This window comes from Seriola aureovittata, chromosome 20 (assembly GCF_021018895.1).
Source record: "Seriola aureovittata isolate HTS-2021-v1 ecotype China chromosome 20, ASM2101889v1, whole genome shotgun sequence".
NCBI lineage: Eukaryota > Metazoa > Chordata > Actinopteri > Carangiformes > Carangidae > Seriola > Seriola aureovittata.
The window spans coordinates 12,867,964-12,889,162 of record NC_079383.1 but is presented as its reverse complement, the minus strand read 5'-3'; the positions used below and the strand labels follow the sequence as shown (position 1 = coordinate 12,889,162).

General features: G+C 42.9%; 1 protein-coding gene across 8 annotated transcripts in view; it reads right to left on the bottom strand.

Annotated features, from left to right (window-relative positions):
* Positions 1-3,982: 3,982 nt before the first annotated feature.
* The window catches only part of eya1 (EYA transcriptional coactivator and phosphatase 1), a 62,522-nt gene continuing 45,305 nt past the window's right edge, over positions 3,983-21,199 (bottom strand). For all 8 annotated transcript variants that reach the window (XM_056364685.1, XM_056364688.1, XM_056364689.1 and 5 more), the window contains 7 exons: positions 19,961-20,050; positions 10,441-10,499; positions 10,187-10,347; positions 9,844-9,958; positions 9,407-9,528; positions 8,452-8,552; positions 3,983-6,238 (listed from right to left, as the gene is read on the bottom strand). In XM_056364685.1, coding sequence (XP_056220660.1) covers positions 6,158-6,238; positions 8,452-8,552; positions 9,407-9,528; positions 9,844-9,958; positions 10,187-10,347; positions 10,441-10,499; positions 19,961-20,050 — 729 coding nt within the window. In that variant the 3' untranslated portion in view covers positions 3,983-6,157. The remainder of the gene's footprint in view (positions 6,239-8,451; positions 8,553-9,406; positions 9,529-9,843; positions 9,959-10,186; positions 10,348-10,440; positions 10,500-19,960; positions 20,051-21,199) is intronic.

Genomic DNA, 21,199 nt, shown 5'->3' with positions numbered 1-21,199 from the left:
AAGATCTAAAGTGTATTGGTGCTGAAAAAAGAGAAGTGAGTCATAGTGGTGGTGACACTGAAAACTCTTTATTGAAAAGAGAATGCTTGTGGTGTATACTCTTAAAACTTGTCCAGTAGTCTTTCTGAAAAAAAAAAAAAAAGACCACAGCTGGGGTTGCAAATATCACACACATCTGTCCCACCTCTAAATTCTAATGTAATTTCAATTCTCAAATTGTGTTTTGCTCCATCAGTTCAGTTATAGCTACACAGAAAAAAAGTACTCCAACGTACTGTATGTGGTCGTAGGTTCAGTCATATAATTAAATGAAATATCTTCAGTGTAGCATTTCAGGGCATAAAATGGCAGCAGGACAGAGTTTCAGGAAAAAAGAAAAAAAATCAAATGAGAAGGAACATACAGCCTACCTTCGAAACTAGGGTTCACCTTTCCTTCATTTCTACTTATAGAAAAAATATGAGAAGAAAGAAAACATCACCCATGACTTATCGAGCAAAAACAAGCCAAGGTGGGACGCGAGGCTGTTTTATTAACCAGATGACATCGAGTTTATTAAACTGGCCGAGAGGCTCCTTCTCCTGCCAGACGAGAGGGAGCTTGGCCCAGGTCCGACACCTAAGTTGGAGAGAGCCGGCCCAATTAACACCCGAGAGGGAGGTCCTTACACACACACACACACACACACACACACACACACACACACACACACACACACACATGCAGATACACATTTCATGCAGAACACACACATACATGTAAACACCCTGTTCATACTCGCACAGAGCGTACAGGGAGGTCTGGAGGGGCTGCAGCGGCCAAATAAACCCTCAGGGATCCGGTAGCTTATAGCCCTGAGTTAGCTAAGAAGTCATATGCACGTGCACTCGCGCTCACACACTCGCAAGTTGTAGGGTGGCCTTAGCTTGCCATATAAATCTCTGCCATTCACCTTCAAAATGGAGTGGTGTGGTGGGCCCAGTAAATATGAGGGAGTTTGTGTGTATGTGTGTGTGTGTGTGTGTGTGTGTGACCGCAGATGCAGGTGGAGCTGCGGTGTGTGGTTGGGGCAGACAGTGAGCATCGTTCCAGCTCCGGCCCTGGCAAACGCCGCTAGCTCTCAAACACTTACAACCCTGAAGTGGTTATGAACTGTGGTGAGAGGTTATGTTGAAAGTGTGTCTTTGTTGAACTGACTGCTGCAACCTCCAAAAAAAAAAAAAAAAATTGTTTGAAAAAAAAAACAAAAAAAAACTGCAATCAGACTGACAGCAGCTAAATGACTGGCAGAGTTCAGTTTCAACATGTTTTTGCTTTATGATATTTAATCAAGAATGCATTGCAGCAACTACTGCTGAGCTCGTGGAGGATAGATACATGATGAGAGACTTCTACAATGACGAACACTTTATCTCCCGATGCTTTATTGAAACAGCATGGGCTTTGTCAAAACAACTATGTCTGGTAAAATTACACATAATTTGCAAATTCTGGATTCCAGAAAACACTAATACAATACATCACAAATACAATGTGGGTACCTGAATGTGTGTGTGTGTGTGTGTGTAGCTAACCCTCTCTGACCCCTGCATGACACGACCAGCTCTGCAAGACCAATCAGACTCAAACTCTTCCACCAACATGCATCAATAGCATTGTCACAGCCGAGACTCACTTGGGAATGCCTCGTCTGTGTGGGACAGGCATGGCTGTGGACGCCCCGGCCCCTTCGGAGTTGACACTCCTGGCTGGGGTCCCTGGCATCCCTAGCTTCCTGATTACCAGCTGTCCTTGCCCCCACTCTGCCTGTCAAATCCCAGTAACTGAGAAATAAACAAACAGTAAACAAAGGGCCTAGTTTTAGCACCACCAGCCGCCACAGCATGACAACAGGTTTGTCACTCTCTGGCTGCCTGCTGAGGCTAACTTAGCCTTGCACTCTGGAGAGCCTTCCTTCATCTTAAAACCACTGGAGGAGGAGGAGGAGGAGGAGGAGGAGCTGCAATCAGTGACAGCGGGTTTGTCTATCCTGCCTCAAGACAAACAGCATCGGCCAAACCAAGAGTAAAAAAAATACAGACTGAAACAATCTAATAGCATGTCGTTCTGGTTCTTCGATGAAACTGGCTTGCAGCTCTGCTAAAGATGGAGGCTTTGTGTTTAATCCCCCCCCCCCCTTTCTTATTGTCTCAGTCTGTGGACATCTGCTCGCTACAGAGACAAATTCCCCTAACTTGAGACACACTAGCCACCAAGAGGAGAACGCAGGCCTATTAATAGGCTTCCTGCTCGTAAAAGAGATGTGGCAGATCAGGTTTTTTGGGGGGAGTTTGATATGCATGTAATACAATATTAGTTCAATTGTGATGCACCGTCAGAGGCCCCCTCTATGGAAATCTGCATGAAATCACTGTCTGGGCAAAGTCGTAAATCACCTATGGCGTTGTTTATTATTGCAGTACAGTTTTATGGAGGGCGGGCGCTTTGCTGGGACGTCCCGGAGAGGAATGCCCAACAGAGGACCTGTAAGGTAATGGCCCCTTTATTTCCAAGAGGGGGTTGATGGGAGTTCAGTGAGGATCAGGCCTCTTGAGAATAGCATGGTAACTGTTAAGCCTGATTAAAGCACCGGGACACCTATGTCGAACAAAAGCAAGCGCATGGCATTTTCAGTGAGCAGCCACCTGAAGCACAGCACATAAAGGGATGATAGAAATTAAAGTTCTGGCGGAGGATTTTGAGTGAGGGACACGACACAAGCCAAACAGACACAATCTAGCTCTTATTTTTATTCCCGTCTGTTTTGTACGAGCAGCCAGTGCGGCTGGCCAACATGCCACAACACCCACTTTTTCTTTTGACAAAATGTCTGGTCTGGTTGTGTCTGACTTTTTCTGCCAGGTCTCTGAGCATCAGGAAAACTTATCAAAGAGAACAGACCTTTATTCTGTTCAGCTCCTCTCTCCTAGAAAGAGAGCTAGTCAGGACCTCAGACACTACTCAGTCTTTCAGCTGTTTGGAAGTGGAAGAAGCACATTTGGGGTCATTGTTGCCGGTTGCATACCGGTGGTAGCAGTCCGACTTGCTTTGTCCAACCTGGCAGACGCACATACCCTGGTCATCACTCCCACTCCATATGAAAGCATAATTGATCTGGATATTAAAAGGCTCTAAATAAAATTCCATGCATGCTAAATTCGCCAACGTGGTTTTGGAGGCCGGACACTTTCTTCCCTGTCCAGTGTAGTGTTACATGCTGGACCGTCTTAGCCGTGACCACCTCATAAAATCAGCCTCATAAATATTTTTCATGTTATTTAAACAAACCTAGCGCTCTATGACTTGGAGTGGTTTGATATATGTAAATTATGCATGGAGGCTCCTGCAGACATACACTATACTAAGGCCAGAACTATTACAAATGTTGGGCTGAGCGTTGGCTTGGCTTCAGGAGCCTCAAGAATGTATGACGCATGTTGAGGTGATGAAGAAAATTTTGCGTTGTCTCATGGGAATTATGAAAAATATCTAATTAATAGAAACAGAAAAAAATTATAAAAATAAAATATACATTATCTTAAAAAGCTATTCCAAACAAAAGTCACAAAAGTGTGCTTGTAATTCAGATGGAACCTTGATGTAAAAAAGTATTTCATAGCAGCTATTGTGTTGATTTAAAGGATGTGATTAACATGCGGGTGTGGTTTAGTCTACACTTGCACCAGCTCCAGTTTCTATTCGCTTCCTGGTGGGATTAGTGACTGAGGACTGTGACACCAGTATCAGTCTCTGGACATTGGTGGCAAATAGTAATGTCATTCCAGTAATATTAATACACAATTAAAAGAAGTAAAAAAAAAACCATTGCTTTATAAAAGTTTAAATCAAGCCTCGTTCACAGACAGAAAGTCTTTTTAATTCCGGTGTAAATTGATATCTTTTAAGTTGTAGTTTTTGAATTGAAGAAACAGAGAGCAACATGTAACAGTTCACAAATCAGTTTTATTAATTTAAACACAATCAAATAATAATGTCAAAAACATCTGTACACATATTTTGCAGACACAACAATCTTTTGCATTTCACAATGAGGCCCATGTAGTGTAAAGTATTTCCAGTTTGCATTTATGATTGCAACATAATAAAAAAAAGCGTGCTGTATGAATCTATAAAACATTTCCTCTATTTACCTACCATTACCTTGATCTAGCAGCAATATGTAGATACCCCGGAGCACGGGGGGAGAAGTTGTTTTGACTAGGCGGGAGGGAGGGGTGGGGCGGGCAGGTGGTGGTGGTGGGGTGTTAGGGGAGAAGAGGGATCCGAATTGAAATGTAAAAAGGCCAGCAGTGATCATGTGCAAAGGAGGGAAAAATTAGAAACACAACGAGTCGGTTTCTCTTTAAGAAATTCACAGTCGATAGCACATGTCCTGTATGTTCACAAACCCCTCGAAGTTAGTGGCTTTTCTCTAAACGTTCATTATGGTTTCCCCATCCACAGATGTAGAAGCACCATGGAAAGGGCTTCGTGTATTTCAGCTACATCAAAGAGGGACACAGAATGTACTTTCAAAGTTGAAATAAAAACACTACATCATACAAAATTACGCTCGCTGTACAAGAGTTGTTATAGCGCTTGTATAAAAGATAATAAAACCTATTCAAGCCTGCATTTTTAAATATCAGATTTATTCAAATTTTGTTGTTAAAATGGCTCTGAGGAGGCAGGAAATGCCATATGCCAAAATCCTTATCAGAATTAAGTTTGCTTCCAAATATATGGGGTCAGTGCTGCAAGCTGGTGAAATGCCGTAAGGACACAAGTTGTGAGCTACCTTTTTGAATAACTAAAAAAAAATAAAATAAAAATAAAACAAATACCTCTTTCCCTTTGAAATGAGTCTAAAAAGGACTTGCAATAGAGGAGACCTGTTATGCTATATAAAGATGTGAATGAAGTTTCCTGTAAGGACGAGAAACATCACAGAATCAGATGAAAGGTCATTGACACTTGACATCCATGCTTTTGGTCTTGACAAAACGATTTATCACAAAATCCCATTATCTACATATTTGTTTACTGAACAAAACTTGAACACATCAACACTTTCAGGCGTCGCACAAGCTTATGCGCGATGGGATGCCTTTTTTTTTTCTTTTTTTTTTTCTACTTCAATGAAAAAGCATTGCCGCCTTTCAAGAGCACGTACCTAAATGAATATAGGAAGGAATAGTCCAGTGATTACAAACTTACACACACAAAAAAGATTTCCTCTGTACACGATTGTCTCAGCATTGTAAATAAAGTTTTTTGTAATTTTCTTAAATTATTAGAAAACCCCTTTTTTTTTTGTTTTGTTTCTTCCATAAACGTCTTCCTCTCGCTGTGGTGGAAATCAATAGTACTTTGTAAAAGGCACGAGTCTTTTGTCGTCGAGGTACCTTCTCAGTGGCACGGTGCCACTCACAAAGTCTCCGTTCATAAATAAGAAGCACAGGACTAACAGGCCGACGGTTATCACGGGAGCAGTCGCTTTGTTTGTCCGTCCCACGACGGAGGGGAGAGTAAAAAGTAGGTAGACAGATAATTAACAGAAGGAGACAGGAGATGAAGAGCAGAAGGGGGGGAGCTAGAGGGACGGAGAAATGTCACCACCAGTAGTCGTGGGCCTGTGGTTTACTGTAGCTGAGTTCTGTGGCGAGGCAGGCGAGGCCATCAGTAGCTCTGCTCTTCTCACAGGTGTGAACCCTGACAGAGTCCCGGCACAAACAGGGGGCCGTAAAACACTTTGACAGCTTCAGAAAGCGGCCAATTCACAGTAACCAGGGCAAGCAGCTGCAGCGCCGTAAATTCACCTCTGTCCTTCGCCTCCAGCAATGAAGAAAAAAAAAAAAAAAAAAAAAAAGTTTAGGGGTTAAGACGAAGTGTGACCGTATGTCAGCACATTAACCGTGTGCTCAGCCTTCTTTTCTCCTCTTCTTTTCTTCCTGTGAAGTGGAAGACAGACGCCAAGCAGCGCAGGGGGGCTTTTTTTTTTTCCTTTTTTTTCTGAGCTGTGGAGTCTGCGGCAAAGCGTGGGACAGGGCTGGAGGGCGAAGGTGAAAGGTTGCAGGGTGTGCTGAGGTGGAGCAGGGTGTATGATGGTGGTGAGGTGCTACAAGTACTCCAAGTCTAGAGCGTGGTGGAGGGCCATGAGGTCTGAATGGCTGGAGATCCTCCAGAAGGGCATGTTGTGCTGTGGAAAGAAAATAAAAACATATTATGTAAAGTTTTATTTATAAATTCTACATAATCTTAAGGCTGAAGCAATTAGTGAACTGATATGATTTGAAATGAAAATGGTGGTGATTGATAAATGACTGAAAGGAAAGAGAAATGCTGAGAACTCTCAGGTTCCAGCTTCACAAATGTGTGGATTTATTGCTTTTTCTCTTTTATTTCATTGCAAATATAAAATCTTATGACAAAGACGTGACTTTGGGGAACAGTGATGAACATTTTACATTATTTTCTGACATTTTGAACATAATCAAATAAAATCAATATTGAAAATAGTCTATCTGCAGCCTTTCTGAACACTTGTGAGAGGCGGTGGGAAGTTTTTACGCAGCTAATACGTTCAGTGAATAAAGTAAGACCGGTTCATTCACCAGGAAAAGCAATCATATCAATAACACCCCCCGACTGCTCCTCTTGCTCCCTCGTGCATACGTCTATGCGGCCAAATAGTACATCTGCACCTCTAACTAATTTCTCTGTGTAGTTTTATACCATCAAACTAATCCGGTGGCTGTCTTCAGCCTGGACAGAAGTGAACTCCCCACAGTCTCTTTTAAATGTACCTCCTGCCTGTTGGTGTGTGTTTAGGACAGTGCAAATGAGCTGTTGTTTCCAAGCAGAGGACGGGGGGAGAAACCTGAGTCGCAGAGAATGAAAGGAGCTTGTCAGGTAGAGTCCTCAGCTCCTCAGTGTGTGGAGCCCATTACCCTCCCCTTATCAAAGGTATGGCCTCTCCCAGGCATATGTTCCGCTTAGGAGAGCCTGCACTGACCCTTAAAAAGCTCTTTGCTTTTTGTTTTGTAAATTGTCTTTGCTTTTAAGTTTAAAAGCTGGAGATGTTATCTCTCCCTTCTGTCCCAGGCGATGGCGAATAAGTGAAGGCAGAATTGTTTCAGGGATTTTTTTTTGGTGGAGGAATGAGGGCCGAGAGAACTCTTTAAGACATTTGCTTTTGTAGTTCCACACAGTGTCACGTCTGATATGCGCCTCCTGACGGGTGAAATTGTTGTGTTATTTCACGTCCTCTCTGATGTTGACACAGAAACCTTTTACCGCATGGCGTGTCGTGGGACTCGCACCACTCAGATGGGGGGGGGGGAGAAAAACGCCTTATCCTTCCATCAATGTCACACTCCAACAACTCAAGACTGAGTAAAAATATTTGCATGTTTTTCCACAATCATCCCTCAAGACCATATTCCCAGGGTGTGTTCGCTTTTCATAATACAGAGCTATTGCTTTACACACTTATCCAGGGTAAAGGTTGCTACCTCTTCCTAATCACTGCCTAATCACTCTTCATCTGTCCTCACACTTCTCTACTCATTGTTTACTGAGAAACAGGTGAGAAAGGAGCTGGAGGCTTTTCAAAGGGAAACTCCATGTCTTCGCCGTGACACCGCGGCTCGCCGTAACTGTCAGCGAAATATGCTCCCGGGCCGCTGATTAATTTGCTAATGAATATGTTTGCTGTGTGTAGCTTGCATGTGGCGTTTGGTTTACATCCAAACTTGGCAGAAATGCTGAATACACAAATTGTGGAGCAAGAGCCAACAGGTAACACGAAAAGGGCGAGTCAGATTCATCTGAACAGATACCGTCATGTTTCCTGAAAGAGTGCGGGAGATGTCGGCTTTGAGCCTTTCTTGATCGGTCTCGTGCCAACGGGCTTGTCATTGCAGTAAATATTCTAATTTCATCAACAATGATTTAAGTCTCCTTTATGAGTGCTCCATTTACGATGTGCCTTCATCATGCCTGAAAGGGCCTGTCTAGCGTTACACATACAGCATTCACGCTGCTCAGGGCACCGAGCAGGAATATATAATTATGCCATCTCTCCCCTCCCTTGCTCTGTAAACCTGAGATGGAGGAAGAGCGCTGATTACACACCACAGACTTTCTCTCTTGTGCTTGGATGCACTATAAGAGGATAAACACATAAAAGTAAAGGACGACTGTAGAGGGGCAGAGCTGGAGCCCTGATTCCTTTCTTTGGAAAGGTATGGCAGGTATGTTTTGTGTTCATAATGAACTCTCCACATTACAGAAAGTAATCACAAGTCCAAACATTATCTTTTCTCTTTGCTCAATGCGGTTCTGATAAATGTTTTCAGCAGATGACACCATTGTAGTATGTACTATATCTATTATTCCAAGACCTCTTACCTTTTTTGAGCCTTGCTCCTCTTCCACACCATCTCCAACAACAATGTAAACAACTTTCCTCCCGAACCTTTGAATTACTCTCTCAAAGCAGCTCTCCTTCCCTGCGGAGGAGTGGACAGAAGGATGTTAGTGGAGCGTTGCATGGATGCAAACAGATACTCACTTACATACACACACATTCGCAAACTGAAAACCATCAAGTTGATTCAGAGGCACAGGGTGACAAGAGCCCCCTTTAAAAACACCACACGTACAAAATAGGGCTAAGTGTAAACACTTTGAGCTCAGCCAGGGGATGTGATAAGATCGGCCTTCAGATAAAAACAATCTGAAAAGCATTAACTCACTCCTCCTCCTCAAACATGGGACAAATGAACTTAAATCATTTAAAGCAGAATGCTACAGGATCTGGTTCGGAGGGCCAGTGTGCATAATGCTCCAAGGAACCCTGAGCTGCACTCTGCTCCAACTCTGTGCTGATGGGCCTGAAAATGGCACGGGAGTGAAGCTTGATGTTTATTTTGCATTTGAAACAGTGAAGAAGGGGAAGGACTGGAGGAAAAGGGGGGAGATGGGAGGAGGAGAAGGGAGGGGAGGGGGGGTGGGGGGGTCCTGTTGCTGTGGAATGACATAAATGTGCAGAAGTGGTTTCATATGCAGAGACTGAGCAGGAGAGGCCTGGGGAGGCCCAGCACAGGCCCAGCTCCAGAAAAATAATCCCAGGCTGATTAGGCTGATTCCTTCATAGAAGAACATCAACCCTCTCCGGTGACTGAATCTCCCACCCCGTCCACGCCTCAGCCCCGTCACTTAAGTAGCGTGTGTGTCTTAACTGTTTACCCTCACATTGCTACAATAATAAGCGTTCATGTCCCAAAGTGATAGATTGATGATAGAGGAGAAACATTACAAAAAACACGAGGAGAACTCGAATCACACACTTCTGAATATTTACCTATTTTGGTTGCGCTATAAATATTCTCGATAGGAAAGACTATTCCCAAGCCATAGAGCAGGACCTTAGCCAGGGCAGGGATGAGCTGTGTGGTGGTCACCAGGATATTCACACAGTTTGACCTGGAGGAGAGAAAAGGGGTGTCATCAATTTAAATCACTCCGAGGTAGGACAAATGAAAAACAATGTGCTGAAAATAAAGACAAAGTAATGTATGAGTTGTTTAAAACATGTTCTTCAAGGATGGGTTCCTCCTTTTTCAAGTTTGAGCTCTTAGCACACTTATTTTTCTAAATAAGAGGACAAAGCTTGTCCAAAAGACAAAGTCAGAGCATTGGTGTTTCTTTAATAGTATGGAGTTGACTTATTTACACCACATGCGAGTTTATATATGTGCGGTGTGGGACTGGGTACAATTTTCCTCGCTGGAGTCCTACCTTGAGTGGATTAATGTTAGTGCTTTCAGTGCCAGTGTTAACCAGGAGTCCGTCAAGGCTTCAATTTCTGCTCGCAATTGCAACCAGGCTTCCCTTTTGGCTGGGCCCAGCAGACCTGAAACGTAGGGTAACATTGTTTGGATTGGACCAGCCCTCTGAATACCACTGAAATTTTCAAAATTTACCCTGACCAAGTGGTGTGGCATGTGTGCTTTTAGAACACACACGTGAACACGCGCAGACACTCACACAAACGCCCACGCAACGAGGGCACGTACATCTGCAAACTCATTTTCTATTTCGCCAGACCAGTACAGAACAGCGCTGCTTGTTGGGGGATTACCTCCGACGTTATTTTTGTAGGTGGTGTAGATTTCTTTTACTCGTCTGTAGCGGAAGGCCAGTTTTCTCATCCAGTCCACGCCTCCCCGCACGCCTGTGGCCAGACATAGGTTGGCACTGGTCGCTGCTGCGTGGAAACCATCAGCGCTGAAGTTATACGTACTGAGATTAAGACAAAGAAAGAATCTGTTAGAGCCAAGCTGCTTCATCATTGATGGTAGCCAAGCATATGACCAAAGTACAGTAATATTGTACCTTAGATCTTGCCCGTTGTCGTCAGAGGACACATCGTCGATATGGACCTGATCACATTCCTGCAACACACAAAACATGCACTTTGAGTGAGGATATAGTGAGGAATAGAGTTTATTGAGGGTTCTTTCTTGGGAAAAGACACTCCCCACATGTTCCAGGTCATTTTTCACTTGAAAAAAATATATTTATTCAGGAATTTGTGCTCTGGCTGGACACCTCAGCTTTAATCCCCCTTCGCCTTGACTTTCTCTTTACATCCTTTTGAATCAGCTCTCCGCGTTTTTCTTTCCCTGTGCCCTCAACGGCTCTGTCCAAACAAAAAGTGAACCTCATCATCAGTCTGAATGGACTGCTACCACTAGAGGGGTCTAAAGATATGCACACCCACAGACATAACCAATTAAGTCCCAATCTAGCAACTCTAAACACTCCCCAGGTTGGCATTTGAGCAGCTATGTCTGAGAGCATAGATATATATACATACAGTAGAAGGATGTATGTAGGGTAGCTGAATATATAAAGGGACTTGGCACTAATGGTCTGTGCATGTGTGTGTGTGTGTGTGTGTGTGTGTCTGTGTATCTCTACACATGTGTGCGCGCTCCTCTTCCCCTTTGGGGGGTGCATGGCTCCTCTTGGAAAGGTAGAGGGATTCTGCAGCTCTGCTCTGATTCCACCGGTACACAGTAACACAATCCAGACTTTCTGGTAAATGTAACCTACTAGAAAAATTGAACCTGATGCTAACCGCCAATGAAATTATGACCTCTGATTGCTGCTGCGCCACACACCAACACAGCCCCGGGGCCAGTCAGCCAGCCAGCCGGCAAAAGAGCGCAGGAGAAAACACACAAAAAATCTGTTATTAGTTTTCCATTTATAGGAACGTGCTAGTGCCTCCCCCTTTCTCCTCTCTTTCAAACCCCCCTCAGCCAGCCTGAAATGTGAGGGAGTCCTGCCTTGGCATTCAGATCAACACATTTCACATGGGGCAGAGCAGAGAGAGACTAGCTGAGATGCTTTTTGCTAAAACTTGGGATGGCTAGCAATTTTGCCAACAGGAGGTTGAGCGATAGCCTTGTTCAGAGCAAAAGGCTTTTCTGTGAATGTGACATCAACCTTTCAATTTGTTTCAGTCAGCTCTAATATAAAATTAATAACAGAGAGACTATTTGATATCTATATGAAATAACTTAAAGACTTTCTCTGGAAAGCTACAGGTTTTAAATCGGCTGTGGAACTGCCAGAAAGGTTACTCTCCCCTGTTTAAAGTTATGTGAGAAATAATAATTGAAACTTGAGAGACAGAATTCCTCCAGTCTCAAGTATGAAAAATCCCTCCTGATTTTGTAAGCTTTTTAATTAAGTTTCATCCGGCTGTTAAGACACCCAAACACAGAAAAGGACTTCCTTGTTTTAAGTCAATCTAACTGAGGCCAAATGCTGACGTTATTGCATTCCTCTCTAATGCTAGAGCAGGGTAAGGGTAAGGGCTTTGGACCGTAAACCTTTTTTATTTTACTGGTTCCCCTCTGAACAAATTTTTCATCTCCCTGGATTTGTGGGGAGAGGGAGGGGAGAGCAATGTGAGGAGAAACTCAAACCAGCTGTTCTTTAACAGAATTAAAATCTTGACCCCCAACCCCAGCTCTAATGCAGCCATTCTCTCGCCAAGCCTCTCCCAGCAAGCCCCGAGATCCAAAGAGGAAAAGACTTTGACCCTGTGACCCCTCTCCCCTCCTCTCTGGGGCTCCGGCACCCCGATAAGGCGGTGGGAGGGTAGAGAGGTGGATATGCAGGAGAGCAGCGGCTAAACGCTGGGGGAGAGAGTCCAAAGTGACCTCACATGGTGCGAGCTCAGAGCCCCACGTTCCAGAAGACGGACTGCCAATTGGAGATGGGGTACAGACGGGGGCTCTCAGCTCAGTTGGCCTAATCTGTTTCCAGACACTCACCGGCAGATCTTTAATAGTTGAAGAAAGCAGCAATTTGTCCCAGCTTGATGATCCGCTGCCAACAAACTCGTGGATAATTTATGTTCACAAATTATCCCAAAACGTTCCTCAGAACTGAACTAAAGCCAGAAGTATTGATGTGCTTAATTCCTTAAGTAGTGGAGGCATGTCTGTTTGTTTAGGAAAACAAAAACAGCACCCTGGGTTAAGCACCACATAAAGCCTCCTTTCAAAGACCTCCCATTCTGGTGCAAGTGACTGGAATGCTTCTATTATCCAGTAATTACCTGCTGATGATTCAGACACAATCAGCCAATTGCACAAGCTCCTGCCACCTCTTTCACTTTGGTATTGGACCATTCAGTCCCACTCATTTGGTATATCATTGCCTAATTGCATGCTGTCTCCTGGTACCTTATTGGATGACAATAGTTCCTCATGTTTATTCTTCCTATGTGATGTATTTCTTTCACAGTCTGACAGCCAGCATGGATCAAAACAGATATCTGAGAACAATATTACTCAGCATGTTCATTATGGGCCTACTTCATGTGCCAAGAGCCGAAACTTCAACATGACCTGATATACATAAATATGTCTCAGTAATTAGGCCTAACTGTAGCCATTATAGCTGCCGGCTGATTATGAATGATTTTTCATAGACTTTTCCAAATCCTTAAAGCTAATAAACACACCAAACCTCAACAAGTGTAAAGTGTTAAAAATTCAAGAGGCCAAGGTAAACACAGCAGTTTGGGTTTTACAGTTTGAATGCCTGTACCCTTTTCATTTGGCTGTTTTTGCATGTTTACATTGTTTTTTTTTTTTTTTATTCTGTAGATATTACAATGCATGATTAACAGCTGAATAGGGCTTAAGACCTCCAGATAGAAGTTGGTCTGTGTGTGCGCGCTGTGAATAAAAAGGGTGGGGGGGCGCTGGAAAAATGCGCAGACTCCAACAATTACTGTTCCCAGCTGGGGTTGGCATAAACCTCTGCACTGGCTCCCTGGGAGGACCGGGAAAGCTAATAGAGGAGGTGGCTGTGGGTAATGTCGTACAGTAACCCTTACACATACTCATTAGGAGCCACTTCTGAAGGTCTCGTAAACACCACAGAGCCATGGATGGTGCAGGTTCAAGTCAGTTAAGTACAGTCGTATAGTCGAAGTGGTATGGAAAGAAATACTATGGGGAGGTGAATTCTACTAACTGATGGACTCGCTGAAAGTCTCAATTGCACTATGGCATTGTTAAATGGATAGATTATGAAATGCCAAATAAATAGAACAGATCCAAAACATGAACACTGTTCATACAGAACGCAAATGAGAGCAAATATAATGAGTTTCATAGACAAGGATAAACATAATTTTGTTCATTTAGTGCCACTTTGTGATAAAGTAGCTAATTTATAGGAACACATGACTTATATAACAAAAAGAAAAGAATTCATAAGCACTTAAAAGTTACTGTCACTGTCTCAATGGAAGGGTTAGAGGAAAAAAATAACAGGCCGCTATTATTTTATTTGTATAACAACAATAAAATGACAGGTCTTCAAGATGGTGGCCCATTGAGGGGCAGTCTGTGAATTTCTTAGAACCTTTTGAACATCTCTTTTCCATCGAATCTCCCCATTCTCCCCTCACCAAGCAAACAGTGGTCTCTCTAAAACCTACAATCACTGCTAACTCACACCAGATGTTCCTACTGTACTCAGGAGTGAAGACCATCCACCAGAAGCCATTGTAATTACTTCTTATGCAAACTCTGCGTCTTTGTGTTAAATTCATCAGCAACATTCTTTTTCTTTAATCTGAATTTATTCAGCTACCAAACAGTCTTTATCTGTACAGGAAAGATGAAATTACTAAAAAATGTACAATTAAAGGCAGGAGGCTTCCGCCTCAGGATGAGTCCATCTCTGCATCATTCACTCTCTCTTCCTTTCGCTGTCTCGCCGCTAGTCTGCTGACAACTTTTCACTGGGGAGGAAGTTATCAGAGCTCTCTTTGTTCCCTTGGTATCTGTCATTAAGCAATCAGTAATGACGGTCTGAGTCTTCCTGTTGCTCTGGAAAGAGCTCAGAGTGGTGACTGCAACAGTCAGAGACAGGCAGAAGAAAGAAACTCAGCAACGCATGTTACCAAAACACAGGAAGGAGCTATCTGAACTAACCTTTAGACCCGATTTCCCATAGAGGTGCAGGTCACTGCTGTACAGACAGTATCCATTTTTTTGGTACAAACTACACCTAGTCGTCCCCCCTCTCTCATCTTCTCTCTCAGGTGAGCTGTTGGGGTGGGGGTGGGTGGTCAAAACCACAGTGTGAGCGATAACAGCCGTCATCACAGCATTCTTTGTGACCCTACAGGCTAATGCCATGTGAAAAAGGCTCATCCATGGTTCGCAGGTTCTCAGTACTACCACTCCACCGGCAGAGGCTGTCATCCCACCCCCCCGTGGTCTGTGACCCCCAGCAACTTCCTTCTCTGTTCCCACCACAGGCACCCCTGTCTGGGGGGAAAGGAGGAGGGTGCAGAAGGGAGGGGGGTTGTGATTACCTGGGGGTCAAACACAGGATGTGGGTAACAAAGGAAGAGTTCTTCGAACCTACTTCATTCCAATCCACAATCTGTGCTTGAACAGTCACGGAATTCAAACAGCAGCGCCAAACAAAGCACAGGTATAGAGAAGTCTCTGCTGGTTTTACAAAAATTCTCACAATCCGGAGGAAGGGATCCAGAGGGAACACAAGCACCGTTTACTCAGACATAGACTGAATTTTAAAAAGAAAATGCCATTTAAAGTGCTGCTGTAATGACTGGAAAAGTTGGAAAAGAAGGAAACACCCCACAGGTAGGCAGTGAAAAGTATAAATTAGTTATGTGTGATGGATGAGCTGCTTCTCATTATTTCCTGTTTTTGGCGTTGCAAGTCCAAACCACACCTCAAAGGAGAGCAACATTAAATGCAATATCAAATCTCAGCCATTTCAGCATTTTCCCTCGGCAACAAACGTATCCATAGAGAGGCAGTTTATTCCTGCCAAGTGGACTGTTGTTTGGACAAATCTGTGCAAGTTTCTGTTCTCTTCTTCCACAGACCACACTGGGCAGGTGCTGTGTCTCCCTTTTTAATTCAGGACAAGAAATTTACTCTTTAATATCATCATTTGTCACCAGACAGTAATGTTATATTTTCCGTGCACCCGCAACCCCTATTGGTGCATGGGTAGAAGATGGGGGTGAGGTGGAGCTCAGTGGAGCAAAGATTGACAAAGTGGCTTTGAAACCTCCACTTTCTCTCTGTAGCCTTTCCAAAACACATCAGTGGCCCCGCCTTGAGACTTGATGGAGTTCTGTCGAGGAGCATGACAGAACTGCTGCATCCGTGGCCAGGCAAATGATGAAATACCCACATCAGTGTGCACAGACCATCTGACAAAATACACCATATTTGAAAATGACCTAGTTTACTGTTGCCATTTGGTTTCAGCAGCATATTTTATATTGGGAAAGTAAAAAAAAAAAGGAATATGAACTCCTCATCCCTGGCTTCATAGCGTTTCACAGTGCAAATCTTGATGAGTGACTGCTCTGTTAGGATGCTGAGAGGTATTTGAAATATAAATACAAAATTCTGAGCTACAGTGTTAATTGGTAACCAATCAGCTGAACGACCAAATGTCATGATTCAATGAAAAGCATAGTTAGCATTATGTTTCTCCTTACTGGAAAAAAAAAAAAAAAAAAAAAAAAAAAAAAAATTATAAATCAACTATCAAGGAAAACACCATAAAGCTACCAATCATATGGAATGGCGAGTACAGGATCTGAATCTCTACTGTGGGACATAAAACCTACAGAATAGCTCCGTACTACGAGGCTCTGGAGGGCCATTTCAGCCACTAGGAAAAGGTAACCGTGCATTTCACAGCATCTCTCATTAACAGGCAGCCCCTGGGTGAGAGTGACAGAGGAGGTTTTAAACCTGTGAATGCAGGGTGGGAGCTATAAAAGGCAGTCAGCTCAAAGTGTCATAGGGTTGCTCTGCAGGTATGTGTGTGTGTGCGAGTGTGAGAATTTGTGAGTATTTTCATGAGTGTTCGTACAGTATGTGTGTATATTAAGACTTTGCAGCACAACATGTTTGGAGTGCATGTGCAGGAGTGTGAGAGAGTGTGTGCACACAGCATGGAGGCATCAGTGGACTAATTTAAAATGTTCCCACCTTTAGAGACCTCTCCCCCTCTCTCTCCCTGTGAGTGGTTTGCCCCCATGCCCTTTATCCTCCAGACAGGGAGGGTTGTTTTCTCACTCAGGGAGGGGGGAAACGGCAGCGCTCGTACCCCACTGCGAGGGGAACACAGGGGGCTCAGCCAAAGAGAGAGAGGCCCCTGGTTCCCACATACTGCTCGGTGTTAGCGTTTGGGCTGCAGCAGCGCACCTACAGTAAACTCACACCCTGAGTCACAGCAGAGCCGTCAGTCTTCCCTGTGAGCTCAGCCTCAGTGGGCTTCGTTACACACATCACTTTACACCATCAATTAACTCCACATTCAACCACACATCACAACCCTTGCATAAAAATGGCATCCAATGAAACTGATTATGTTTCAAAAATAAGATATTAGAACAACAAATCTTCTCAGTAATTCACTTGTAAAAGTATATTATTTTGAAAAAAAAAAGTTATTACTTGCTTTGACGATGTAATTCTGAAAATAAAATAAAGGAAATAATGAAATTACTGATATTACCTTACAACTATGGTGTTGCTGTTAATTAACACATTACAAAAATAATTGATTTTGTATCAAGTTTTATATCAGATGAACTGATTATATGTTTATCTCTGTAGCTATTGAAATACAACTTCTTCTACAAGGAAAATTAATACAGTGGAGATCACATCAATAGGGATCATATTGCCTTGAATTACTTTCCTAATACTTCCTTCAGTGAGAGCATCTTTGATGATAAAAACAGATTGTGCTGTTCATACAATACTACAGCCGTCTTTTAAAGGCCTTAGCAGCAAATGGTTTGTGCGGGAGGAATCGATAGAAAGATTTGTGTGTGTGTGTGTGTGTGGTTTGAGAGGGGAAATCTTTTGGGGAGGTGCAGTATTTCTGGGACCCACTATCTAACAGTGAATGAAAAAAGAGAGCGCTGATCCAGAAAAAGGTTAGAGGAGAAAGAGGGAGAGAGAGACGTAAGGGTGAAACTGATCCCTGTTGACCCCTTCGGCATGCCCTCTTTCTTTTTATGACTTTCCTCTGAATCGTCACTCACCAGCTCTATCAACACGGCCCAGCCTCCATTCACACACACTCTCACACACACACTTGAACGCACATTATACACAAGATTGGAGTGTTTTCTGTTGCTTCGGCAGTCGGGGAACAATATTATGCTTAATTGTGATGTTTATAGGGCTGTAAACAACCCTTATGAATTTAAAATGTTTAAAATGAATGAAAAGAATCTTTAAAACGAAAATTTGAATTCAAGCAAAAATAATACTAAACTGCACATACTGTGAAGAATTAAGGAAGCAGGGTCCATATTTAATGTTCCTGTGCAGAGGCAGGCAGGACAACAGTGTTAAGACTTAGATGGGACCGCTCACACACACACCGTTAGGCCACTAACTCTGCACCTGTGTTTCTGCACAGCCTCTGGGGTCTCCCTTTATGGCTTAGACTAAATTAGATGGACCATATGCATTTCTGCACATGCTTAAATACATAACTGCTGCTGGCTGCGGTATTTATAGCTGGACTCTATTTAGCTCTATCTGAGATGGAGGACTGTAAATCAGCAGAGAGGAAATACAACTAGTTAGATATTGCTGAGACCTGGCACTTAACACTCAGAGTGGCCCAACTCAGTTTAAGAGGAGAGCTCTATATGCCTTCAAGAGAATGTCACTCCTCCTCTGGTATGATTGTTAATGACAATCATTTCAGTGTCTGCAGAGGGGTCTTTACATTGCACAGTTTAAAAAGCATTCTTGTAGCAGACCACATAGAGCTACTTCAGTCAGAGTGGAAAAAAATCTGAAGCTTTTAAGTGTCATAACAAAATCTAATAATTTGGTAACTGAGATAGAGCAGAAGAAATACATTCGCTGCATTTTTAAATAATTTTATAAGCAGTTTGAGCTGCCAATTCATCTGTGAGCAGTTTCATCACACATGAAAAGAAATCAAAACACAGGACAGATGTTGAGCAAAACCACATTTAAGCGTTGTCACAAACTTCCATTTTTTCAAATGATTGGGGCACATCTATTAAATAAAGTGCAGATAGAATGGATTCTACATGGCCAGGGCATAAGGAAATATTTAACCAGCCAATTGCAGCCAATTAACTTTGATCACGATGACTGCATTTGGAATCTCAGTCACTCGTCTGTCTGGGGGAGTATGAACATTTTCTTTCTCTGTGTCTCTCTCTCCCCCGTTTTTTCCTCCTTCTTGGGTTTGCTTCATGTAACAAAGCCGAACATGGTGGTGGTGAGTAATGAGACTTGGCAGACTGGCCACAGATCTCTTCACACTTAAGTATCAAACAAAACATTTCCTCTACTGTGAGGTCAACATAAAGCAGGACACTGAGGGAAAGCGCTGGGTCACTGGGATCAGATTCAGCGGGAGAAAGACACAGAGAGGAAGAGGCAGGGAGAAAAATCCAGGAAAAAAACTCAGTTAAATTGTAGACAGAGAATTGGACAGAGCAAGTGTTGAGGGAAGTAACACGAAGATGAATTGCTTTGTTTATTGCTAAAATGCGATGAGCACAGATAGTTAGTTGGGTTTGACATCTGGATCTGGAAAGAGGATAGTGGATAAATTTCATATCGGTGTATACTGCATGTATGAACAAATGTGGCTCACACTTTTTCTGTACATACAGTCTGAGCATATAGGCATCCCTGACCCTCTGGTCTTACTTCACTGCTCCCCAGGGTGAGGCAGACACTCAAACACCCCACCACATGCGCACACACAGACACCTCCCTTGGCCCTGATCCCTCTATTCCTGTGCCCCAGGGGCAGATTTTACACTAGCTGTACATGAATCAGGGGGGTAAAGAGGCGTGGGAGGGAGATGGCGGGGGATTTCATGCTGTGACGGAAGGGTCTGTGGTGTAGGTGGACAGTGACACCAAGCACACAGCATGACACACAGACAGACAGAGTGGCCACAGAAACACTAGAGCCTGACAAATTGCACTAGCTTCTATGGGAGTGGGAAAGAGGTGGGGGTGGGGGCAGGGCCAGTGACCCAGGAACGATAGAGACTGACAGCACATGTAAAATTCATGGTATCCCTTGCGCTCCGAGGTAATACTTCACCACTGTGGGACTGATAACTGAGAAACAGGCTCCACGCTATGAAACAATTGTTGCTAACTTTACAAAGAATCTTAATGGACTCCTCATAAGCTCATGTTAGAAAATATTACACATCTGACCACTAAAATCACCACCAGCATCACAATGCACCAAAGAAAGCTTAAGGAAAAGAGTAAAAACACACAAACAGACCCACCTCTAAGTCGTTAAAGAATAAGTGTGTGTCGGCCAAGTTGAAGATCATTTCTTCCATCCTCAGGCCTAATGATACAGATGTCGGTGGGTCCTGAAAAAGAGAGAAAAGCAATTCAATTTAAAAAAAAAAAAAAAAAAAAGGATTTTCTTTTTTTTTTTTTTAAGTCTTTTTCCCCACATTTTTAAGCACTTAATGTAATATAGTAAATAATGCTGTTCCCTGTAAGCCACTCAATTAACACAGACTCCCTTTAAATTCCTCAGCAGGCTTTTCCCTTAAAAGAAGACATTAGCTTGACTTGAAAGTTTCAGCCTCTGTTTACGACCCTCCAAAAGGGACCGAAATAGTCATCAGAAAAGCCACAGACTTGAATGAATGCAGTAAAAGCATGTCTCTTCTCCGGAGGGCTGGTCGATTTAGACGAGTTAAGGTCACAGCCTCATCGTAAATGGCCCATTCTACACATACTTGTGCTGATGCATCATTTGATTGCTCTCCAGGTGATATAGCACAATTCCCCGTTGTAGTGTATTTAGTGTATTTAGACAAAACAGCCATATTGACGTGTTTTTTAATATTCCAAAACAATTCTAATGTAAAATAAATAATGATAATTCTCTGCATTATGCTCAACTGTAATTTTCCCTTAAATCATGATCTGTCAGTAATGTGATACGTGCTGTAATGGTGATATGGTTGCACTGTCTGAAAGATAATACCTAGAGAGGAGTGAACTGCACTGTAAATAGTTAATGAGCCTGTGACAATGTGTGCGATTTTTCCCTTTAAAAAGATAATGAAAAAGTCTTTGGTGCATTTTCACATAAATATCTATAAAGACACAAGCCTTTGTGTAATTATTTTACACATATTAACAAAACAGTTTAAACACATTTACTTCAACTTTACAAAAATCACTTGTTCATACTATCATTAAGTTCCGGTTCAGGGATAAAACATATTTTCTTTGCACAAATTAAATTAATTGAATTTTTATCTTAAATCTCTAACCAGCAAATGTCTTCAGCAAAGCATAAAGAGGGACAATAGCAGGCTGCAGAGGAGGATTTTCAGCAGCTGCGTGAGACTACATTAAGGACAGGCCCAGCAGGAGCAGAAGCAGGGATTACAGAGTTAAACCACCTGAAGACACACCTGAGCTTTCTACTGATTAGCTGTCACACCCCACAATGCTTATGTTTTCACTAAAATGACAGAGGACAAACCACACAAGTAGAG